Raw genomic sequence first — 24266 nt, 5'->3', positions numbered from 1 at the left:
GGGATTCCCCATACCAAGACCTCCCTACCACTTTTCTTCAGTCCTTTCTGACCTTGTGTATTAATTTTCCCACCCCCACCAGGAGCTCAGCTCCAAGTCTGTTCCTTAGCCTTGTCTGATATATACAGAATTTCCCAGTCTTCAAGGCTCTCTGTCCAATACTGAGTGCCAGTGGGGTGTTTTCACTCACCTCACAGAGAAGTAGTTGTCTCCCTGTTTGAGTCTGAGTTACTGGGCTTGAGAAAAGCCACTTCCCACTAATCTGCCATCTTGGAATCCTATGATTAGATAAGAGAAAGGAATGGGTTGCACTGGTGGTTTAGGATGACGCTGGGTTTCTAGTCAAATACCCTGTTGCAACTGTGCTTGTTGTTACCTCCTTCATGTTAGTAGGCTTGCTCTTCTAGAAACCAAGATCAGACCCTCTTGTCTTGCTCACTTGAATGACACAGCAAAATAAGCAACATCTGTATTTATTTACCAAAGGAAAGAGTGCCTCAGGGATTTAGGAAATGTCATAGGAAACACTGAAAACTGCTTTCTATTATTCATATTTTAGGGCATCCCAAAGCAGCCTCACTGCTGCTTGCCTCAGAGCTGTATAACGTTATTTGGCTGCACAGAAACATTGTCTTCCATGGAAACCAAGGTGATCTGATGGGGTTACACAGAGAGGACATTTTCAATGTCAGTAGCATTTTCAGATTTTGGCAGGGTAGACACTGCCAAAATCAGGGTGCACACAGATTTTTGGCTAGTTGGTCACTATCTGACCAAATGGTAAGAGTAGGAAATGCTGCTTGTACTACAGGCCATGGTGGATAAAGAGTACAAAGTACGTAACTACTAATCCTGCTGTATGACCTGGGGCAAGTTACTTAACCTCTCTGGGCCTCAAATTTTCCCATCTGTGAATTACACACTTGGAATATTTTCTTGTTCCCATATTGATAACAAAGGACAGAAATCTGTTTTCAAACTCTCTAATCAAACTGCTTTTTTAAACCTTAAGATTTTTTAAAAATATTAGCTTGAAATGTTTTAATTAATTTCATATTCTCTTGATAATAGTAACTATGAGCAATAGATGACATAGTAGATGTCACTTACTATTGTATGCTATTATTATTCTTGGGCTTACAGCTATCAGGTAATTTTATTTATGTATTTTAAAAATGAATGGTTTTTAAAGTTGTTTGTTTTGCATATAGATATCAAATTTTTTTCTAGCACCATTCATTGACTACCCTTTCTCCATTAAACTGCTTTTGTGGCCTGACTGAAATTAATTGGCAACATATCTCTGCGTCTATTTTAGACACTGTAATGTGTTCTATTGATTTAGTTTTTTGTTCTTTTGATAACATCATAATGTCTTGATTATTGGAGTTTCATAATAAATCTTAAAATTGTATAGTTTGATTCTTCCAAATTTATTCTTCTTTTAGAAATTGTTTTGGCTATTTTAGTTTCTTTCCTTTTATCTATAAATGTTAGAATCAGCTAGTCTATAGCTATAAAAATGTTTCTGGAACTTTGGTTGGATTGTATTAAACCTATGAGTCAATGTGGAGAGAACTGTCCTCTTTATTATGTCAAATCTTCTCATCTATAAAATCAGTCTCTTTCCACTTATTTAGGCTTTTGATTTCTTTCTCCCACTCTGTAGGCTCTCTCTTCACATTATTGTTTCCTTTGCTCAGAAGAAGCTTTTTAGTTTGAATCCATCCTATTTGTTGATTCTTGATTTTATTGTTTTTGCTTTAGGGGACTTGTTAAGGAAGTCAGTTCCTAAGCTGACATTTAGGCCTACTTTTTCTTCTACTAGCACAGGGTCTCTGGTCCAGTGCCTAAGTCTTTGATCCACTTTGAGTTGGGCTTCGTGCAGGGTGAGAAATAGGGGTTTAATTTCATTTTGCTACATATGAATTTTCAGTTTTCCCAGCACCATTTGTTGAAGAGGCTATATTTTCTCCAATGAATGTCTTTGGCACCCTTGTCTAGTATGAGATAACTGTATTTATGGGGGCTTGTCTCTGTGTCATCTATTCTGTACCATTGGTCTGCATGCCTCTTTTGGTGCCAATACCATGCTGATTTTCTTACTATGGCTCTGTAGTATAGTTTAAGTTCTGGCATTGTGAGGATGTGGGGAAAAGGTATACTCCTACATTGCTGGTGGGACTGCAAATTGGTGCAACTGTTATGGAAAGGATTATGTAGAAAAGTTAGAATGGAACTAACATTTGACCCAGCTATTCCACTCCTTGGTTTATACCCAAAGGGCTTAAAATCAGCATACTAGAGTGATGCACCACATCAGTGTTTATAGCAGCTCAAGTCATAATAGCTAAACTATGAAACCAATCCAGGTGCCCTTCAGCAGATGGATAGATAAAGAAATTGTAGAATATATACATAATAGAATATTACTAAACCATAAAGAAGAATGAAATTATAGCATTTGCTGGTAAATGGATGGAGCTGAAGAATATCATGCTAAGCAAAATAAGCTAGTCCCTCAAAAACAAAGGTTGAATGTTTCGTCTGAAAGGCCATTGCTAACTTAAATGGGGGGAGGGGAGAGGAAGAATAAAGGTGTTTTGGATTGGTCATAGGGCAGTGAAGGGAGGGAAGGATGTATGGGGGTAGGAAGGACAGTAGAATGAATCAGATATTATTCCCCTATGAGCATATATGACTACATGACTGGTATGAATTTACATCATGTACAGCCAGAAAAAAGAGAAATTATAATCTGTTTATGTATGAGATGTCAACATGCATTCTACTGTTATGTATAATTAATGAGAACAAATGGGCAAGCACATGTGTGCACACGTGTACACACATAAACACACAAGAAATGCCAGGCAAAAAATACAGATTCAATAACCATCAAAATATCAATGACAAATACCAATGACATTCTTCAGAGAATAATCCTTAAATTCATTTGGAAGAATAGCCAAAGCAATACTGAACAAGAAAAGTGAAGTAGGAGGCACTACTATCCCCAATCTCAAATTACACTATAGAGCTACAGTAGCAAAAGCAGTATGTATTGGAATCAAAATAGACAGGAAGACCAATGGAATAAAATGGAAGACACAGGAATAACTCAAATTTATACAGTCATGTGATACTTGACAAATGTTAAATAAATAAATGTTGGAGAAAATGCAGCCTGTTTAATAAATGATGGTGGACAAACTGGATATCCATGTATAGAAGAATGAATTTGGATTTTTATCTTTCACCCTGTACAAAAGTCGAATCAAAATGGATCAAAGTCTTAGGATTCAGACCAGAAACCTAACAATTGCTAAAAAAAAAAAAAAAAATCATACCCTCAACACTCTATCACATAATTACAGAAACAAACTTCCTTAACAAGGCCCCTAAAGCTCAAGAGATAAAACCAAGAACCATTAAATAGGATGTCATCAAATTAAAAAAGCTTTTGCACAGCAAACAAGATGATTAAGGGTGAAGAGAGGACCTTTGGAATGGGAAAAAAAAATCTTTGCCAGCTAATGGAGGATTATTATCCAGAATACATAAAGAATTCAAAACAATGCCAAAAAAAAACAAATAACCCAATCAATAAATAGGCAAAAGAACTAAACAGAAATTTCTCAAAAGAAGAAACAATGATCAACAAATATATAAAAAATGTTCAACATCTCTAGCAATCAGGGAAATGCCAATCAAAATTACACTAAGATTTCATCTCACTCCAGTCATAATGGTAATCATCAAGGATACAAATGTTAGACCACGACGCAAGAAAAGACCACTGACTCCAATTAAAATCAAATTAAAACAAGCTTATTATTTCCACCGGCCAGGCTGCCTTTCCCATCAAAATCGTGGGAGCCAAGGACAGCCCTGAAGCTCGCTTGCAGCCCAGCTTTATATCCCAAAAAGTTACACAAAGTGGGGTTACAGATAATAAGACTCTGAGGAGCATAACATGTTAGTTTACATTTTTGCTGGCCCCGACATCAGAATTTATGAAGGTCGTTAGAGCCTCAGAGAGGGTCGTTATTTGGCCAGGGAAGGCCAGGATTTATGAGGTGTCACTAAGCTTTAGGAAAGGGTTGTTATCTGGTCAGAGAAAACCAGGCATGGGTGAGCTCAAGGCACGGGCAGGCATTTCAAGCAGTGTTACAACATCAACTTATGGCCAGGCTATACAGACATCCTAATATTTTTACAGAAAAAAGAAATGAATCCTTCATAACTTGTGACAAGCTGGTTTCTGATCTACAGAGAATTAGGCTACGTATATCAACAAATAAAAATAAATGTTGGCAAAAACGTAGGGGAAAAGGTGTTCTTCAGTGTTTATCCAAAAGAACTAAAATCAGCATACTGTAGCAATATACCCACTGCAATGGTTATAGCAGCATAGTTCACAATGGCCGAATTATGGAAAAAACCCAGATGTCCATCAACAGATGAATGGTTCAAGAAAATGTGGTATATACAAACAATGGAGTTGTATTCAACCATAAAGAAGAATGAAATAATGTGTACTTTACACTTATAGCACATCTCATTTCAGATTAGATACATTTCAAGCACTCAAAATCCATACTTGAATACAATATTATACTGTTCACTATAATACAATATTATACTGTTTATTTAGTTCATAAACCAGCAAAGGTGAAGGACAGTCTGAGGAAGGTATGATGTAGAAACTGCCATAGTTAATGTTATGGATCCTAATCACAATGACAGTAATCATCAAGAAGGCAATGCAGTTGTAAACACCTAAATAAAAATGGGATGATTTGGGATGAAGATCAAGCATATGGGCCAATGTCCCCAGAATGGAACTTTTGGAAAGACTTATCTGTCTCAGATATGAGAAAATGTTTACAGAGGCAGCCAAACCAGTCAGTAAATGCTTACCTCTGTGATGCTCTAAGATGTTTCATAACAGACAAGAAAACAGCAGGCATTGGGCTAGAAACTACAACATGCCATGGTAATCACAGGAATTGTCAGCATATTATAAAGCACCATTTAGATCTGATTCACAAGGTCAATCAATGATTAATGAATACCAAAGAGCTGGCTCTGTCCTAATACACCTCAGGATTAAGAAAAGCTTGTACCCAGCATTTCCCCTTCACTTCCCCCCTCCTGGATGCCTTAGCCAGTGTCTGTCCTTCTGAATCAAATCATGTAGCTCCTCCAGCCACTCAAGATGACTCCTGGTGATCTCCTTCAAGTGCACTACCTATTTTCTCTGACAAACCCTCTGTCTCTTAAATTATAGTCTGTGAAGGGTAGACTATGAGCATTTTCTGATTTCATGGTATTAACCAGTCCTGTGACTCCGAAGACCCATCATAGGCAATATCCTCTGATTTTGTTAATGTAAAAATGGGTAATGCTCAGTTTAAGACTGGATTGAGGCTAGATTACCACTCTTCAGTATCTATAACTATACACAGAATTACTACCTACAATAATTTACAAAATAATTTACAAAATAATTTCAATGATTTGCAAAATAAAGCAAAGAGAAACAGAATTTTTTTGACTCTATATGAGAAGGAGTCAAATTACTAGTAATAGCAATTAAAGTGCCCTACTGAAAGCTATTTATTATAGGTTAGAGAGGTGGGACAAATTTTTAAAGGTCTGAGGACATAACTTTCTGAATATCAAAAAACAGCTCTGGATAGCTGGGCATGGTAGTGCACGCCTGTAATTCCAGCAGCTTGGGAGGCTGAGGCAGGAGAATTGCAAGTTCAAAGCCAACCTCAGCAAAAGCAAGGTGCTAAGCAACTCAGTGAGACCCTGTCTCTAAATAAAATACAAAATAGAGCTGGGGGTGTGGCTCAGTGGTCGAGTGCCCCTGAGTTCAATCAGTACCAAAAAAAAAAAAAAAAAAAAAACAATTCTGGATAATGTAACTGGCCTCTTATAAACTGAGACCAATGCCAGGTTCCACATGCATTCTATATGAGGCTCATTATTACCTAATACAGAATCTCAGGCCACTTAAGATGAAGGTTTTAGGTAGCAGAAAGTTAACACCCCAAATCCCTACGTAGGATGCCCAATGTCTGGGACCACACTACATGAATGTCGTGATGAGCCTCTATCTGCAGTGAGCTAATCTCAATAGCGGAGAAAATATGAGCAAAGGAGCTGGCTTCAGAAACAAAGGCCCCTTGTGTATTTACACTTCAAAACCATATCTGGAAATTTAACCAATAAAGATGAAGTCTGCTTTAATTACCTTTAAATTTGAATAAATGAACTACACATCCTTACTTTTGTTTTCTTTCTCCTAAGCATTTACAATATTCTCCCATTTCATAAAACTTTTAGTTCAATTGAATATTATAAAAAATTCACTTGGATATTTTATTAGATTTGTTTGTATATACCAGGAGTTAAACATCAGACAGTCTATTCAATCCTAAGTGTCTCTTGTTACAAGATAGTTTGTTTCATACATAATTGGAATCTAATTCAATATTTCCATTATGTGTTATAAAGCACATGAGAACAAAACATCAGTTTAATGCAAGTAAAGTCCTATATTACAAACCTCTAATTCATGTTAGAATTCGTGATAGACAAATACTAATTAGCTATATGCATATCTATGTATTCATCAAGGCCTATTAAAAACAGAATGACTTTGTGTTGATTCTTTAAAACCTTTTTCTTGGCTATATTAATGTAAAATACACTGGTATAGGAATTATACGGGGAAATACAAATGTAGCTGAGTTGAAAATTATTTATAATACATATTTCCAGTAGTCAATTTCTCCAAAATGTCCAGTAATAATCCAAGTCCCTGACATCCAAAGCTTTCCACCCAACTGAAAAATGGAAAAGGTGGGGTTATACATTGTCAGTCTTTATTTTGGAATATCATAAAAATGCTATATACCCACAAGTATTTTATACTTGCTATCCTCAAAATCATAACTATAGTATAAGAACAATACCAACGAGAAAATCATTCATGATTCGTTATCTTTGTAGTAGAGTTAGGGCTAAGATGGAATAAGCCAGGATGAGCAATTCAGCTTCCACCAGCCTGTGAGAGCCCGTCTCTTCCATGCTCTGTGTTCATAGCATCACATAAGTAGCTTGAAGTCATCCACAGCCATAACAAGTATTCCACATCTCTGGAATTGTCAAAAAACAGAGTTTTACCACCCATTTTCCTAGATTTGGCTATAAAACATTACCAGCACACCACTGGATAAACCCCATCTTGGACTACATCAAAGAGCAGAAAATGGGTAAATGAATGATGGTCTGGGGAGGAAAGATGCAAAGAAAAAGATTACTCACAATAATTAACATTAAAAATCAATGCTGTAGGAGAATATCACAAAGTACTGAAATGCAGCTCACTAAATGGTAAGAACTTCATATGTTTCAAATATTAGTTGCTTAAAAATAATTTGAATATTTCCATCCTGACTAAATTATACCTATTCTATAAAACCAATGACCCAATCATTATGTTTAAATAAGTAGAACCTTGTTACCACTGGACAACAGCTCACCCTGACCCCAGAAAGATTACGTTGGTAAAAATGAATACCTTCTTACACTGGTGACTTGGAAGCCTAGACCAATAACTAATAGAATGATAATAATCTGTCTCCAAAACAGTTGGGTGGGGGAGAAAAGCTATCCTAGGAATTCCTAGGTGAATATTTATTTGTATAAACGTGTTCATAGGTAAGAATTTATATGGTGTGTATAGAGTTGAACAGTAAGATATTAGAAACAAATTTTTATCAATAAAAAAGGACTTCATAAAGGAAAAAAAACAAATTTAAGTCATGTATAAGAAAACACTACTTTTTTTTTTAATGTAAGGTACCACATTCCCAACTAAATGAGAGTGAAAACTATAAGAACAGCATGATATTTGCATAAAAGTAGTCACAAACACAGAATAGAGGGCCTAGAAGTAAACATACAAATTAACAACCAACTAATTTTCAACAAAAGTGCTAGGAACATGTCATGGAGAGAAGATAGGTTTTTCAGTAAATGTTGTTGGTAAAACAAGGAAATTCATATGCAGAAGAGTGAAACTAGATTCCTAACCTATCACCTTTTTTTAAAAAAAAATCAATTCCAAATGGATTAAAGACTAAATGTAAAACCTGAAACTGTGAAACTACTAGATATAAACATGGGAAATGCTTCAGGACATCACTAATCATGAGGAAAATATATATCAAATCCACAATGTCAAATCCTCATTCTGGTATGAATGACTAATATCATCAAGTGCTGATAAGGACATGGAGTGAAGGGAACCCTTACACACTATTGGTAGGAGCAGCTGGTGAACTCAGCCACCATGGAAACAGTATGGAGGTTCCTCAGAACTTCAAAAACAGAACTACTACATGATCCAGCCATCCCCCTACTGGGATATATCTACAGGAAATGAAATCAGTGAGACAGAGAGACATCTGCACTCCCATGATTGTGCAGCACTATTCACAATAACCAATATATGGGAACAATCTAAGTACTCATCAGCTGATGAATGAATAAGGAAAATGTGGTACATATACACAATGGAATACCACTCAGACATAAAAAGGAGGAAACCCTGGCATTTGTGACAGCATGGATGGAACTAGAGATTATTAAATGAAGTAAGCCAGGTGCAGGAAGACAAAGACTGCATGATCTCACAAATGCATGGAATCTAGAAGAGTTGATTTCACAGAAGTTGGAAATAGAATGGTGCTTACCAGTGACTGGGGAGAGTAGAGGAGAGGAGGGTTGGGGAAATGTTGATCAAAGCATACGAAGTCACCACTAAGATAGAAGCAAGAACTCTTGGGGTGCTCTTGTACAACACAGTAACTACACATAACAATTATGAACTGGGTATCTGCAAAAGCCAGAAGGATTTTGAATTTCTATTTCCTCAAACACATAAAAATGTGTTTGAGGAAATAGATATGTTTAACCTGATCTAAACATTTTACAATATACACATGTATCAAAATATTACATAACTTTACATTATGATTTTGTGTTTATGATTTTTATGCTCCAAAATAAATTTAAGTACAAAAATATACTGTTCAAAATCTATGTTGTTCTTTTTCACTTTGAAACAGGTTTACCGTCTACAAATTTTCAGAATTTCTGATATTATAAAAAAGAAAAAAATTCTAAACAGGAAATTTCTTGCCATTTACATTGGCAATCTTCTGTCAAGATGATTTTCTTCTTATCTTCTCTGTGCAATAAAGTCATGGAATATCTAATTTAAGAATGCAAATATGAGGCCCCATGGGGTTGTGGCTCAGTGGTAGAGTGCTCACCTAGCATATGCAAGGCTCTGGGTTCGATCCTCAGCACCACATAACAATAAATAAAATAAAGGGCATTGTGTCCAACTAAAAAAATAATTTTTTTAAAGAATGCAAATAAATTGGAAAGATACTCCCTACAAAAGATGGACACCTGCCTGTTATGGCTAAAAAAAGTTAAGTAGATGTTTCGAGTTTTCCAATCAAGATGATAAATCAAAAGAGACCCTCTCATCATTATACAAAATACACGTATGAAGATATGAATTTGGTGTCAACATACCTTATATATAATCAGAAATATGATAAATTATGGTATAATGGTGTATTAAGAATTTTAATGCAAAATTTTTTTTAAAAAGTGAAGAGTCTACCCTCCACTATCAGCAATAGACAGACTTCCTGCAGATATTTCATGTCTTACATTCATATCTCACTTTGATGTCTCATGAGGATACCTAAGCACCTCTACAGTAAGGAAACAGTCCACATCTACATTGGCTAAAGGTGAGCATGTTACCTTATACACAGGCTAAAGTGAGTCAGTCCTCATCTGCACTGGTTCAAGGTGAGCAAGTCTATGTACATTAAACAGGAGAGGGAGGCACAGTGTTAGGTCTAGGAGAGGATGCCTGGTGGGCTCTAACACTCACAGACACGTGTCCCCCCTTTTATAGATCAGCCTCTTTTTAAAAAAATTTTAGAATATCAGGTAGACTATGCAATTTCAGAGAAACCAATTTATTAAGAAATATCACTGCATACAAAACAGCATGGGAAAAGGCAGGGGAAGGGTCCCAGGGAAAACAGTCTCATCTGATGTCCCCGGCAGGTGGAGGCATGGGAGATGCCTGATGTCCAGGTAGATCCAGGTGTGCTCCTGGCTGGACCCCCCATGTGAAGAAGCCCAGCCAGTAGGCACTCAGTCCTACAGCTGTTGGAGTCCATGTGACAAATGCCAACATAGTGACAGCATCCACGGAGCAAAGGCTCCTCTGGCTGGCTGTTTCTTCGTTTGGTCCATCTGAACTGTCCATTTATGTAGGAACCACCCGATTTGTGAACCTAGCAGGTTTCTGCTCTCCTGGTGTAGGAGCCTCGTTTTCGCCATCACATGAGGGTGTGCAACAGCACAGTCTGCGAAAGCACGCAGCCATCCTCCGCCTCACCCGCTTCCAGCCCTTCCTGTGGCCCCGGGGATGCACTGTGGTGGCATCTTGGGAGACATGGCTGGCTGCTGTTGATGGGCAGGGTTGGGCTGAGTCGGACACAGAGTGATGCTGGGAGGCTAGCCTGGGAGTGGGGGGCTTCTCATGCAGGCAGCGGAGACTAATGGCAGGCCAGCTGGCCCTTCTGAAGTCCTTCTGCCCTGACTCCTTGGCCTCCTGAGGCTGATGATGCTCACAGGGCAAGGGGAAGGTGTGAAGGGCAGGCTCACTGGCCCTCCTCTGCGGGAGGGCAGGGGAAATGGAAGGATCCCTTCTCACAGGCTTCATGCAGCCTGCCCCCTGGCTTATCTGCTGCTGGATTATGAGATAGGAAGCCATCACCTCATCAAACTTTCTCTGGGACAGTGACACCCAGGTACTGTAAGGGTCGTACCCCATGTCGAACAGCATTGTCAGTACTGTGGGGTCTGAGAGGTTGGGGAGGGGCACATCATGGAAAGGTAACTTCTCCTCACCCTGATTCAGCCACGGGTCTGCCAAGATCTCCTCTGCCGAGAGCCTTGCTCTGGGGTCCACTGTCAAGATTTTCTTGATGAGTCTTTTGGCTTTGGCTGAGATATGCCAGGGAAATTTCAACTTGGGGTGTAAGATCTTCCTCATCAGCCCCTTCATGCTGGCCACCTTAAATGGGCGGTGTCCAGTCAACATAAAATACAAAAGGACACCCAGGCTCCAGCAGTCCACTGGGGGACCCTCGTGTACTTCCTTGAGGATACATTCCGGGGCCAGGTAGTCCAGAGTGCCCCAAAACTGGGCCAGCTTCTGCCCAGGCTGGAACATGACACTGAAGCCAAAGTCGATGATTCGGATGTTGCCTCTGGCATCCAGCACAACGTTCTGGGGCTTCAGGTCTCCGTGCAAGATGTGCATCTTGTGGCAGTAGCACACCGCACACGCAATCTGCCTGAAGAGTCTCCTGGCCTCCTTCTCCTGCATGCCCTTAGGCGGGATGAGGTCAAATAAAGATCCCCCAACCCCATACTCCATCACCATGTAGATCTGTGTGGTGGTTTCAATCACCTGAAAGAGCTGGATCACGTTCGGGTGGTTCAGGGTCTTCATTGCCAGTATTTCAGATTGGACCAAACTCTCCCTGCACCTTGGCAGGACTTTCACCGCCACCTTGGCCCCAGTGCGCAGATGGCGGGCTAGGATCACCTGACCAAATGCCCCCTGATCAATGTCCTTCACAACCTGGTAATGGTCTGTGAAGGCCTTCTCCTGGAAGGAGTCAGGCTCCTGCGTCACTACACTAAACTCACTACTCTTACTATGCATCCTAAGCAGGAACACCAACTAAGGATGCTAGCTAAAAACAAAGTAAGAAACTAAAACAACAAACCAAAATCAAAAAATAAAACAAGACAAAACAAAAAACCCAAATCAAAGAACCAATCGCCAAAGACCACAATCACCAACCACCAACCACCAAACGCACTAACTAGCTGGGAGTCCGACAGGTCACCACCAAGAGCTTCCTGTACTTATGGACAAAAACCCAGCCTCAGTCACTCTGTTATATACCCGGGGATTGAGACTCCCTCATAATGGCTCCTTGTGAGTTCAGAGCAAGAAATGGCCCAATCATGCTTGAGCACCACCCCCTCTGGCCATCACCCTCTGGGCCTACAGGACCTTTTCTACTTTCACAGTAAGAATAAGAATGGAATCCAAGAAGTATTTCACTTCAATGGGTTATGGAAACTGACATGCATTTTTTTAAATTAAAATTTGTACATTGCGCTTGTAGGGGACAGATGATGCGGGGAACCTAAGACAGCAGGACACAGTTTTATTTGGCTGCAGCCAGGTTCAGAGGGTACAGTTTTCACTGTTATCAATTAATGCCCTGACTCCCAAGTTTAAGTAGTTTCAGAATTTTATACCCAGTTTGTTAGGGGAGGGGCTCAGAAGTTCACAGTCTGCAGAAGTTCACACAAAAGCACATTTCTCTTTTATTCTTTTGGGAAAATTAACCCTTCAAAGGCAGTGCCTGAGAAGGAAGAGCTTCTTCTCCCCTTTCTTTCCTCCTCCTGCCAACTGTGACTATGGAGCCCAATTGGTAGCCTATACTGTCTTAGAAGTATAGACATCTCTGTGAAGTTCCAGCTCAAGGCCAGATGCCTGGTTAAAGGATTTGTCTTTTTTTAAATCAGATTTTGCAGCTATAAAGTACTATATTGGATCTATGTTTGTGAAAAACTAGTAAAAGGGCATACAGCACCAGAGTGCTGATTTCTTTTCTTTCCAGGGCAGTGGCCAAGTAAAATAGAGCAACAGGATAATAGGAAGTTTACCTACATAGAGCTCTTCTGTAGAGACTCTTCTGCTGAGAGTCCTAAGATCAATTACGGTGAAAATTTCTGGAGAAGTTTAGTTAAGATTTTCTGTGGAGGAAGGAATGCCACTACAGGACCTCAATGGACTTTTCATTTCAAGTCTAGAAGTCTGTAATAACTTAGCCTTTGAATGACCTCATTATATCTACACTGAAGATATTCAACTTCTTTATTTCCAACACTGAATAATGGGTGTCAAAAGGATCGTAGCCCCTCACATCATGATACTATATAATGCTCTCTTCCCTAAGATACTCTCAAGCATGGTATGCACAGCTATGGGGTTTAGAGAGAGGAAGCACTAAAGAACAAAACACAGCGGGTTCAAACATTCAAAGTGATAAAGAAAAAACCCTGATGGCCAAGAATCCTAGAACCAGTAATAGTGTCCTTCCCAGACGGGGAAGACATGGAGGCATTCTCAGGGCCCCTTCATGCTGCTGAAAGCAAATGCCGTGGACTGGGTGATTTATTAACAAATCATCTAGTCCCAGATCTGTAGACTGGCAACTTCTAGGTCAATGCAATTTGGTGCTGTGTCCTCATAGGATGGAAAGGCAGAAAATGGAACTCATTTCCTCAGAACCCCTCACCCTACATCTTTTCTATTTTTTCTTTTTGTATGTACTGGAACTCAACCCATCACCCAGGAGCCTCTCACACTTTAAGCAAGTGCTGTACCACTGAGTTAGATCTGTCCCCTTTTAATTGTGAGACAAGTTCTTGCTGAGTTGCTTAAGCTGGGCTTGAATATGTGATTCCCCCTGCCTCCGTGTCCCGAGCAGATAGGCTTAAGGCCCTTGTGGTTTAAAAATGAGGTGTTCCCCAAAAGCTGCTGTTAGTTAAGGCAGGAATGTTCAAAGGTAAAATGAGTGGATTGTGAGAGCTGTCCCTAATCTGACCCTACTCGTTTCAATGGATAAATTGGGTGTTAACTGTAGGCAGGTGGAAAGTGACTGGATGGGTCACTGGAGTAAAGCCCTGAGAGGGTGCTTCTTTCCTGTGTCTCCTTTCCTTGTTTGTCCCATGTTGCTTTGAAAGGAGAAGCTTGGCCCTGCCCCAGGATGTGCTGCGTCATGTTTCGACCAGTACAATGTTTTTGGCCATCTCTGGATTGGGAACTCTGAAATCCTGAGCTCCTAATAAAGTTTTCATCCCTAAGTTGTGCTTGTTGGGTGGTGTGACTACAGCATCAAAGAAAGCTAAGAGAAACATAAATTGGTACTGAGAAGTAGGGTCATTGCTACTAACTGGACCACATTGATCACAAACCATTAAAGCTGGTTTGCACTAAGAATACTTAACAGTTTAGAGATGCAAGCCTCAGAAATTTTGGAATGTAGTAAGCAGATGAGGAATTTTGGGAGGAGCTCAGAAGACCAGAATACCAGCAGAAATGCTGACCATACTAATGAAGTTTCAAAGGAAATGGAGACTCTACATGAAATTGGACTAGAACCTGCTTGTGTTATTTTCCGTCAAAGAACTTGATCGCATTTTGCCCATTCGCTGAGACCCTGTTTTAGGCTGAATTTTAAAGCAAGGAAGTAATTAATAGAGTTGAGGAAATTTACACACAGTACAGCATTCAGTCACTGGCATGGATATAACTGGCAGCTTTTAGCCCAGTTTACTGTGAGAAGGGGGAGTAGCAAGCAGACTTAAAAAATTTTACAACCTGCAGTTTGGACAGTTATGCACATGGAAAGCTGAGGCTAGAAAAGATGTGCTTGTTGAAGAGTTACAGATCCTAAAGAGATGCTATGTACATTGCACAAAAACAATAGAGAAGATGAGTATCTCAGGAATTTGCAAGACCATACCCACTCAGGGTGGATCCAAGGCCCAGAAGCGAATAATTCTTTGAATACAGGTCATGGGATCCTCTGCTGACCCAATGTCTAAAATGTTGTTTCACCATGCTAAGGTACACAGGCCCTCAGAGGCCACTTTAGCCTTGATTCCACACACAATGCATACACTTGTTACATTCCTGACATCAGGAACCAAGGGAGTTGGGATGCAGATATATATGTGCAGCATTCTGCAAGTTACTGAAGTTATGCTGCTGTATGGTAACATCAGACTGGTTTCTCTTTCTCGTGTAAAACGACCCTCATGGGAACCACAAAGAAATACCCTGGGGAATATCTTCTAAATGAAAGGAATTGGAATTTAAATGTTTCACTATAAAAATCAACTAGATTAGAAAGAAGGTAATTTTGGAAAAATGAAAGGCACAGCAAATTTAACGCTTCCCTGGTCTTCTTATAAGGGTGCAAGACACAGCCAACTTGCCACCTGGCCTACTCTCCTTATAAGGACACTAGTGCCAATGAACCAGATGCCCATCCTATCCTCCTTATAAGGTCAGAAGTCCCAATGGACAACTGCCCATCCTGCTCTCCTTATAGGGACACAAGTCCCATGGAACCACTAACCTAATCTGCTCTCTTTATGAGACAAAAATACAACAGTACCAACATCACACCCTGCTCTTTCTATAAAGCAACTCACACTGAACCAAAAGCTTGTCCTATTCCCTTAGGAGCCAATCTTGTGGTAATTACATCATCATAATGCCATTTCCTTCAGTCTTTTTAGAATCTAAGCATGCTTTCCAGGGATATATTTCAACCCACATCATTATATTCTTAGTTTTCTAATAGTTTTTATCCATAGATGTTGAATTTGCCCTGTTATTCTATTCTTATCAATAAAATGTATTATTATATAGGGATTTTCATGTTTACTTTAGGATGGAATTTGAACACTCAATTTTGGGTTTCTTCCATTGTTTATTTTGACACTATGATTTCTAGTTAATGATCTAGTAATGCTAGCCTCATAAAATAAGTTGTGAATTGCTCCTTGCTCTTCTACTTCGGGGAAATGATTGCATAGAATTGTACTGATTCTTCTTTAATTGTGAGGTAGAATTCTCCATCTATACCCAAGATCCCTTTGGAGATTCTCAAATTAGCAACTTAACTTCCTAATGATCACTGGACCCTGAAAGGTTCATATTGTTGGGTAGTTCATGCTTTTCAAAAATTGGTTTATTTCAGTCCATTGTAGCTTATATTTTCTGTTGTTCAGTTCACATTTTCTGATACATGAAAATAACAAGATTTTGCTCTGTTGCTAAGCCTGGGCTTGAACACATGATCCCCCTGCCTCAGAGTTCCAAGCAGATAGGCTTTTAAGCCTTTTGTGGTTTCAAAATTAGGTGTTCCCCAAAAAGCTGCTGTGTGAAGGCAGGAATATTCAAAGGCAAAATGACTGAATAGTAGAGCTGTACCTAATCAGACCCTACTCATTTCAATTGACTAAATGGGTGTTAACTGTAGGCAGGTGGAAAGTGACTGGAGGAGATGGGTCACTGGAGTAATGCCCTGAGAGGGTGCTTCTTCCCTGTGTCTCCTTCCCCTCTCTCTGCTCTGATATTGCCATGAAGGGAGCAGCTCTCCTTTGCTTGGCCCTTGCCCCATGATGTGCTGCCTCACTGAGCTCACACTGGTGCTCAAGCAACCTTGTTCTTCTACATCTCCAAGTGCCATTTGTCTCTTTCCAATGCCATCATTTTCCATATTTCTCTATCCCACCCATGGCCCATGCAGGTGGTGGAATTGAAGGTTCCTCTTGGGTGGAATAGGCTGGCTGTGAAATAAAGCTAAGAAAGAGAAAACAGCAAAGAAACTAAAGGACATCGGAAGTATTTTTAAAAAGCCGGTGTGGGGGGAGGGCGTGGAGGAGGGTTGGAAGGCTCTTACATCTTAGGGACAGAGCTTTCACACTGGAAAGAGGATAAGAGCTTGCATTTGCTTTATTTGTATGGCAGAAATATCAAATGTCTTCCATAGAATGTTCTTCACCAATTAATATAGGAGATGGGCTGTCCAGTTTCCAACAGGTTACACCCAACTTCACAGCTAGCCGTGCAGTCTCCCTAGCATTGCACAATCCATTGAGTGAAAGGAGCCACAAAATAGTTTGCAATGCCAAACCTAAATCTCAAGGCCAAGTGAAGATGTTCAAATAAGCTCAAATAATTCACAAATGGCATCCCACATTTCCTTATGTTCCATAACACTGGTTCAGGTACATGAATACTTGATGCTCTGCAAGACCATTTTTCAACCCTGCAATCCACACAGTGCTGATAATACCAGCTCTCAAACTATGCTCACCATTATGTCAGCTCTGCTCCACATACTTTACATTTACAACTCATTTAATTTTTGCAATTACCTCCCATGGCAGGGACTATTATTCTCCCTTTTCTTACATGAGAAACTGAGACCCAAATGGTTGAATAGTGTGCACATACCCATACGAATGGTGAATAAATAACCAGGATTTAAATATGTGTCCTAGATGCTGATGCACTTCCCCACCCTGACCCCCAGCTCTTCTGTGTCTAAACACACAGTCATGATAGCATTATGACAATAAGGCCAATTGGGCTTATCAGGAAACCACTCATGGTACAGTATGGTGCTTTTAAATGATTAAAAAAAACAGTTAAAAAAATCAACTATTCCTTTTTAAAAAGTGACTTCTTATTCTTATAATAAAAAAATCAGGCAAATTTGGGTAGTAAAATATTACTCAGTTTAGTCCAGTTTCTTTAACTAGATCCTCTGTGGTTCCAAAGAAAAATTCATTGCATGTTGAATTATGGAAATGCTTTCAGGCTTCACTGGAGTATTCACATGACTGTATGCATCTGCGAAACTTCATTAAACAATGCAAGTAAATGTATTTTATGGTATATAAGTTTCAGTTCAATATTATGGCATTCTTTTTAAAGAATGTGGGCCCTGAAAAAAAAAAAATCACACCATCACCAGAACCAACTTTTTAGAGTCCCAAATAGCAGTTCTCTGTTAGAAGTGCCCATGAGACAGTGAAACATAGAGGTATTGTGAAGAGTTAAGAAGGTAGCTGAACTGCACACACATAGAAACCAAAAGCTTGATCTTTCTTCCAAGACAGCAACCTGAACATTACTTTTCTTTTGTATATCCCTCTATAACAAGAGCAAAAAGACTGCTCAAAAACAACAATTAAGGATTTAAAGACATAAACCCTAAAGGACAGAAAGGATGGTGTATTTTTCAGGATTCTGTAGAGAAACAGAATCAAAAGGAAGTATGATTATGAAAACAAGATTGACTAGATTGGCTTATACACCCAGAATCAGGATAGCCCACAGTGGCCATCTGCAAGCTGGAGAGCTGGAGGAACCAGTAGCTGTGCAGATCCAAGAGGCTGAAGCCACAAAACTAGAGGGATCAATGATGATATCCCAGTCTGAGATGGAATCCTAGAAAGTGCCTGGAGAATCACTAGCATAATCCCCTTTAGAAGAAAAAGGAGCAAGAATCTGATGTCCATTGGTGATTAAAGCAACTATTAAGAAACCATTCCCCCCAAAAATGGATCTTGCATCTTCCATTGATTCTTTGTTCTTCCAATTTTTATCCTTCCAAGCCTCCAATCTATTGGGCTGTGCTATCCCACATGACAAACATTCCTACACACCCCTCAGTTGAGAAACTGATGTGACTCCATTTTTGAAAATAAATAACTGTCTAATTAGGAGCTATTAGATTTATGGCTACGTATTGTTTGCATTGGGTATTGTAAACATTGATCTCCCCTTTAAAGGCAAGGTATTAGTAACCTGTAGGAACACAACAAGATTATAGGGTAGAAACTGTAATATCTCAGCTCTGAACTGCAAGAGAGGAAGACTCACCGACACATGAAAAAACAAGGGAAGAAAGTGCCCCAAACAAACCAAGGTGATACAATAATAGAATCCACTGACACTGCAATCGATGAAATGTCAGAGAAGGAGTTCAGAATGTACATAATTAAAATGATCTAAGCATCAAAGAATAACATAAGAGAGCAAATAAAGGCAACAATTGATCACTGCAACAAAAAGACGAGAGCGCAAATACAAGTAGCAAAAGATTTCTTAAAGAGACAGAGATTCTGAAAAAAAGCCAAACAGAAATCCTTGAAATTAAAGAAAAAATAAATCAGATTTAAAAAACCTCAATAGAAAGCATCACTAACAGACTAGATCTTGGAAGACAGAACCTCAGACAATGAAGACAAAATATACAATCCTGAAAATAAAGTTGACCACATAGTGAGTATGGTAAGAAACCATGAACAGAATATCCAAGAATTATGGGATAGCATCAAAAGACCAAATCTGTCATTGGAATAAAGGAAGGCATGGAGATTCAACCAAAGGAATGCACAGTCTCTTCAATAAAATATCTGAAAATTTTCCGAACAAAGAATGAATTGGAAAATCCAATACAAGAGGCTTACAGGATACCAAATGTACAAAATTACAACAGATTTACATGTAATTATATATATATAATATATATTGTATAATATATAATAATTATAATTTACACATTATAATGAAAATGCCTATCATGCAGAATAAGGATAGAATTTTAAAGTCAGGAAGAGAGAGGAATCAGATCACACATAGGGGGACCCCAATTCAGATCTCAGGAGATTTCTCAACCCAGACCCTCAAAGCCAAGAGATCCTGGAACAACATATACCAAGCTCTGAAACAAAATGGATGCAAACTAAGATTCTTATACCTAGCAAAATTAACCTTCAGATTTGATGATGAATTAAAAACCTTTCATGATAAAAGAAAGTTAAAAGAATTTATGGCAAGAAAGCCTGCACTACAGAACAGTCTTGGCAAAATATTCCATGAGGAGGAAATGAAATAAACAGTAAAAATCAGCAAAGGTAGGAACTACACTAAGGGAAAGGACAATCAAAGGAGAAGCCAAGTTCTGTTAAAAACCAAAAATAAACCAAAATGCCTGGGAATACAAATGAAAATGAAATACATATTTCAATAATAACCCTGAATGTAAATGGCCTAAACTCATCAATTAAAAGACATAGTCTAACATATTGGATTTTTTTAAAAGACCCAACAATATGTGGCCTTCAAGAGACTAGTCTCACAGGAAAAGATATCCACAGACTAAAGGCAAAACAATGGGAAAAAACATTCACTCACATGGGCCACATCAACAAGCAGGGGCTTCCATCCTCATAAAAGATAAAGTAGACTTCAAACCAAAGTTAGTGAAAAGCAATAAAGAAGGAAATTTCATACTATTCAAGGGAGTCATACATCAATAAGACATAACAATCATAAATATCTATGTATATCAAAAACCCCTTCTCAATTTCAAGAAGCAAACAGATCACAACACAATTAATACTGAGTGTCATTAACACACCTCCCTCACCACTGGATAGATCTTCCAAACAAAAACAAAACAAAGAAACTACAGAACTCAATAATATAATCAATAACTTAGATTAACAGACATATATAGAATATTCCATCCATCATCAAGTGAACACACTTTCTTCTCAGCAGCACATGGATCCTTCTCCAAAATAGATCATATGTTATGCCACAAAGCAAGTCTTAGCAAATACAAAAAAATATATATAGAGAGAGATACTGCCCTGCATTCTGTCTGACCATAATGAAATGAAATTAGAAGTCAATGATAAAATTAAAAAGAAAAGCTACCCCAACACCTGGAGACAAAACAGTATGCTATTGAATAATGCATGGATAACAGAAGACATCAGGAAGGAGATTTTTTTTTTAATTTTATTTTTTTATTGGTTATTCAAAACATTACAAAGATTGCAGAATCACATCAGTTACACATCCACATTTTTACATAATACCATAATAGTAACTGTTGTATTCTGCTACCTTTCCTATCCTCTACTATCCCCCCTCCCCTCCCCTCCCATCTTCTCTCTCTACCCCATCTACTGTAATTCATTTCTCTCCTTATTTTTTTCCCATTCCCCTCACAAACTCTTATATGTAATTTTGTATAACAATGAGGGTCTCCTTCCATTTCCAAGCAATTTCCCTTTTCTCTCCCTTTCCCTCCCACTTCATGACTCTGCTTAATGTTAATCTTTTCCTCCTGCTCTTCCTCCCTGCTCTGTTCTTGGTTGCTCTCATTATATCAAAGAAGACATTTGGCATTTGTTTTTTAGGGATTGGCTAGCTTCACTTAGCATAATCTGCTCTAGTGCCATCCATTTCCCTGCAAATTCCATGATTTTGTCATTTCTTAGTGCTGCGTAGTACTCCATTGTGTATAAATGCCACATTTTTTTAATCCATTCATCTATTGAGGGGCATCGGGGTTGGTTCCACAGTCTAGCTATTGTGAATTGTGCTGCTATGAACATCGATGTGGCAGTATCCCTGTAGTACGCTCTTTTGAGGTCTTCAGGGAATAGTCCGAGAAGGGCAATAGCTGGGTCAAATGGTGGTTCCATTCCCAGCTTTCCCAGGAATCTCCATACTGCTTTCCATATTGGCCTCACCATTTTGCAGTCCCACCAGCAATGTATAAGAGTACCCTTTTCCCCACATCCTCGCCAGCACTTGTTATTGTTTGACTTCATAATGGCTGCCAATCTTACTGGAGTGAGATGGTATCTTAGGGTGGTTTTGATTTGCATTTCTCTGACTGCTAGAGATGGTGAGCATTTTTTCATGTACTTGTTGATTGATTGTATGTCCTCCTCTGAGAAGTGTCTGTTCAGGTCTTTGGCCCATTTGTTGATTGGGTTATTTGTTTTCTTATTAAACAATAGGAAGGAGATTTTTAAAAAATTCTTAGAGATAAATGAGAACTCCAAGACAACGTATCCAAATCTCTGGGACACTGCCAAGGTAGTACTAAGAGGAAAGTTCATTGCATGGAGTTCTTTCATTAAAAGAAGAAAAAGTCAACAAATAAATGACCTGATGTTATAGGTAAAAGCCCAAGAAATAGAAGAACAAACCAACACCAACGTAGTAGAAAACAGAAAATAATTAAAATCAGGGTGGAAAGCAATGAAATTGAAACAAAAGAAACAAGTTCAGAAAATTGACAAAACAAATAGCTGGTTCTTTGAAAAAATATAAAATTGACAAACCCCAGACACTCTAATGAAAAGAAGGAGGAAGAAAACTCAAATTACTAAAATTTGTGATGAAAAAGGAAATATCACGACAGACACAATTGAAATATAGAAGATAATTAGAAACTATTTTGAAAATTTATAATTGAGTAAAATAGGAAACCTCAAAGACACTAACAATTTCTAGAGGGATATGATCAACTCAAACTGAGGCAAGAGGACATGCACAATTTGAACAGATCAATTTCAAGCAAAGAAATAGAAGATGCCATCAAAGCCTACCAACCAAGAAAAGCCTAGGACCAGACAAATTCACAGCTGAGTTCTACAAGACCTACAAAAAAGAATTAATCTCAGTACTCCTCAAATTATTCCATGAAATAGAAGGGAAGAAACCCTCCCAAACTCATTCCACAAAGCTAGTATCATCCTGATACCAAAACCAGACAGAGACACATCAAGGAAATAAAATTTCTGACTAATATCCCTGATGAACATTGATGCAAAAATTATCAATAAAATTCTGGCAAGTCGCATACAAAAACATATTTAAAAAATAGTGCACCATGATCAAATGGGGTTCATTCCAGGAATGCAAGATTGATTCAACACACAAAAATCAATAAATATAATTCATCACATCAATAGACTTAAAGATAAGAATCATGATTATATCAATTGATGCAGAAAATGTATTTGACAAAACACAGTACCCTTTCATGTTCCAAACATTAGAAAAACCAGGGATAGTAAGATCATCCTCAACATTGTAAAAGCTATCTATGCTAAAACCAAGGCCAACATCATTCCAAATGGAGAAAAATTGGAAGCACTTCCTCTAAAACAGGAACTACACAGGGATGCCCTCTTTTACCACTTCTATTCAACATAGTCCTTGAAACTCTAGCCAGAGCAATGAGACAGAAGAAACTGCAGAACACTAAAGAAACACACTGAAAAAGACTTTAGAAGATGGAAAGATCTCCCATGCTCTTGGAGCGGCAAAATTAATATTATCAAAATGGCCATACTACCCAAAGCGTTATACAGATTCAAAGTGATACAAATTAAAATTCCAACATCATTCCTTATAGAAATAGAAAATGCAACCATGAAATTTATTTGTAAAAATAAGAGACCCAGAGGGGCTGGGGCTGGGGCTCAGTGGTAGCACACTTACCTAGCATGCAGGAGGCATTGGATTCGATTCTCAGCACCACATACACATAAATAAAATAAAGGTCCATCAACAACTAAAAACTATTTTAAAAAAAATAAGAGACACAGAATAACCAAAGCAATCTTTAGCAAGAAGAATGAAGCAGCAGGCATCACAATATGGTATTGGCACAAAAATAGACATGTAGACCAATGGTATAGAACAGAAGACACAGAGACAAACCCACATAAATACAGTTATACTAGACATACATTGGAGAAGGTGCCAAAAACATACATTGGAGAAAATATGGCCTATTCAACAAATGGTGCTGGGAAACCTGGAAATCCATATGCATCAAAATGAAACTAAACTCTCTTTCTCTCACTATGCACAAAATTCAACTCAAAGTGGAACAAGGACCTAGGAATTAGACCAGAGACCCTGAGCCTAATGGAGGAAAATGTAGGCCCAAATCTTCATCACATCAGATTAGGCCCCAACTTCCTTAACAAGACTCCTAAAGTGAAAAAAATAAAAGAATTAATAAATTGGATGCAATCAAACTAAAAAGCTCCTTCTCAGCAAAAGAAACAATCAATGAGGTGAAGAGAGAGAGCCTACAGAATGGGAGCAAATTTTTGCCACATACATATCAGATAGAGGACTAATCTCCAGAATATATAAAGAACTCAAAAACTTAACACCAAAAAAATAAATAAAACTCAATCAATAATTGAGCTAAAGAGCTGAACAGACACTTCTCAGAAGAAGATATACAATTGATCAACAAATATATGAAAAAATGTTCAACATCTCTAGTAATTAAAGAAATGCAAATTCCTGTCTGTACACCCTATGCCTACTCTAAGAGTTCATCTCATGCCAGTAAGAATGGCAGCTATTAAGACAACAGTAACTGTTGGCGAGGATGTAGGGGAAAAGGCACACTCATACATTGCTGGTGGGACTGCATTTTGGTGCAACCAATCTGGAAAACAGTACAGAGATTCCTTAGAAAACTTGGAATGGAACCACCATTTCACCTAGCTATCCCACTCCTCGGTCTATACCCATATTAATATAGTATGTCTCAGCATACTATACTAATATAACCGCATCAATGATGATACAATTAAATTCACAATAGCTAAACTATGAAAATAGTATGAAGGCT

General features: G+C 38.5%; 1 protein-coding gene across 1 annotated transcript; it reads right to left on the bottom strand.

Annotated features, from left to right (window-relative positions):
• Positions 1-10381: 10381 nt before the first annotated feature.
• Positions 10382-11851, bottom strand: LOC143411427 (sperm motility kinase 2B-like). Its single transcript, XM_076872211.1, has one exon. It carries the CDS (start codon positions 11849-11851, stop codon positions 10382-10384), a length of 1470 nt encoding a protein of 489 aa, XP_076728326.1.
• Positions 11852-24266: the final 12415 nt, after the last annotated feature.

This window comes from Callospermophilus lateralis, chromosome 12 (assembly GCF_048772815.1).
Source record: "Callospermophilus lateralis isolate mCalLat2 chromosome 12, mCalLat2.hap1, whole genome shotgun sequence".
Taxonomy (NCBI): domain Eukaryota; kingdom Metazoa; phylum Chordata; class Mammalia; order Rodentia; family Sciuridae; genus Callospermophilus; species Callospermophilus lateralis.
This window is presented reverse-complemented; position numbering and strand designations above follow the sequence as displayed.

What these genes read in the sequence shown, in the direction of transcription:
- LOC143411427 (XM_076872211.1), bottom strand. Translation starts at nt 11,851, where the DNA reads ATGCATAGTAAGAGTAGTGAGTTTAGTGTAGTGACGCAGGAGCCTGAC.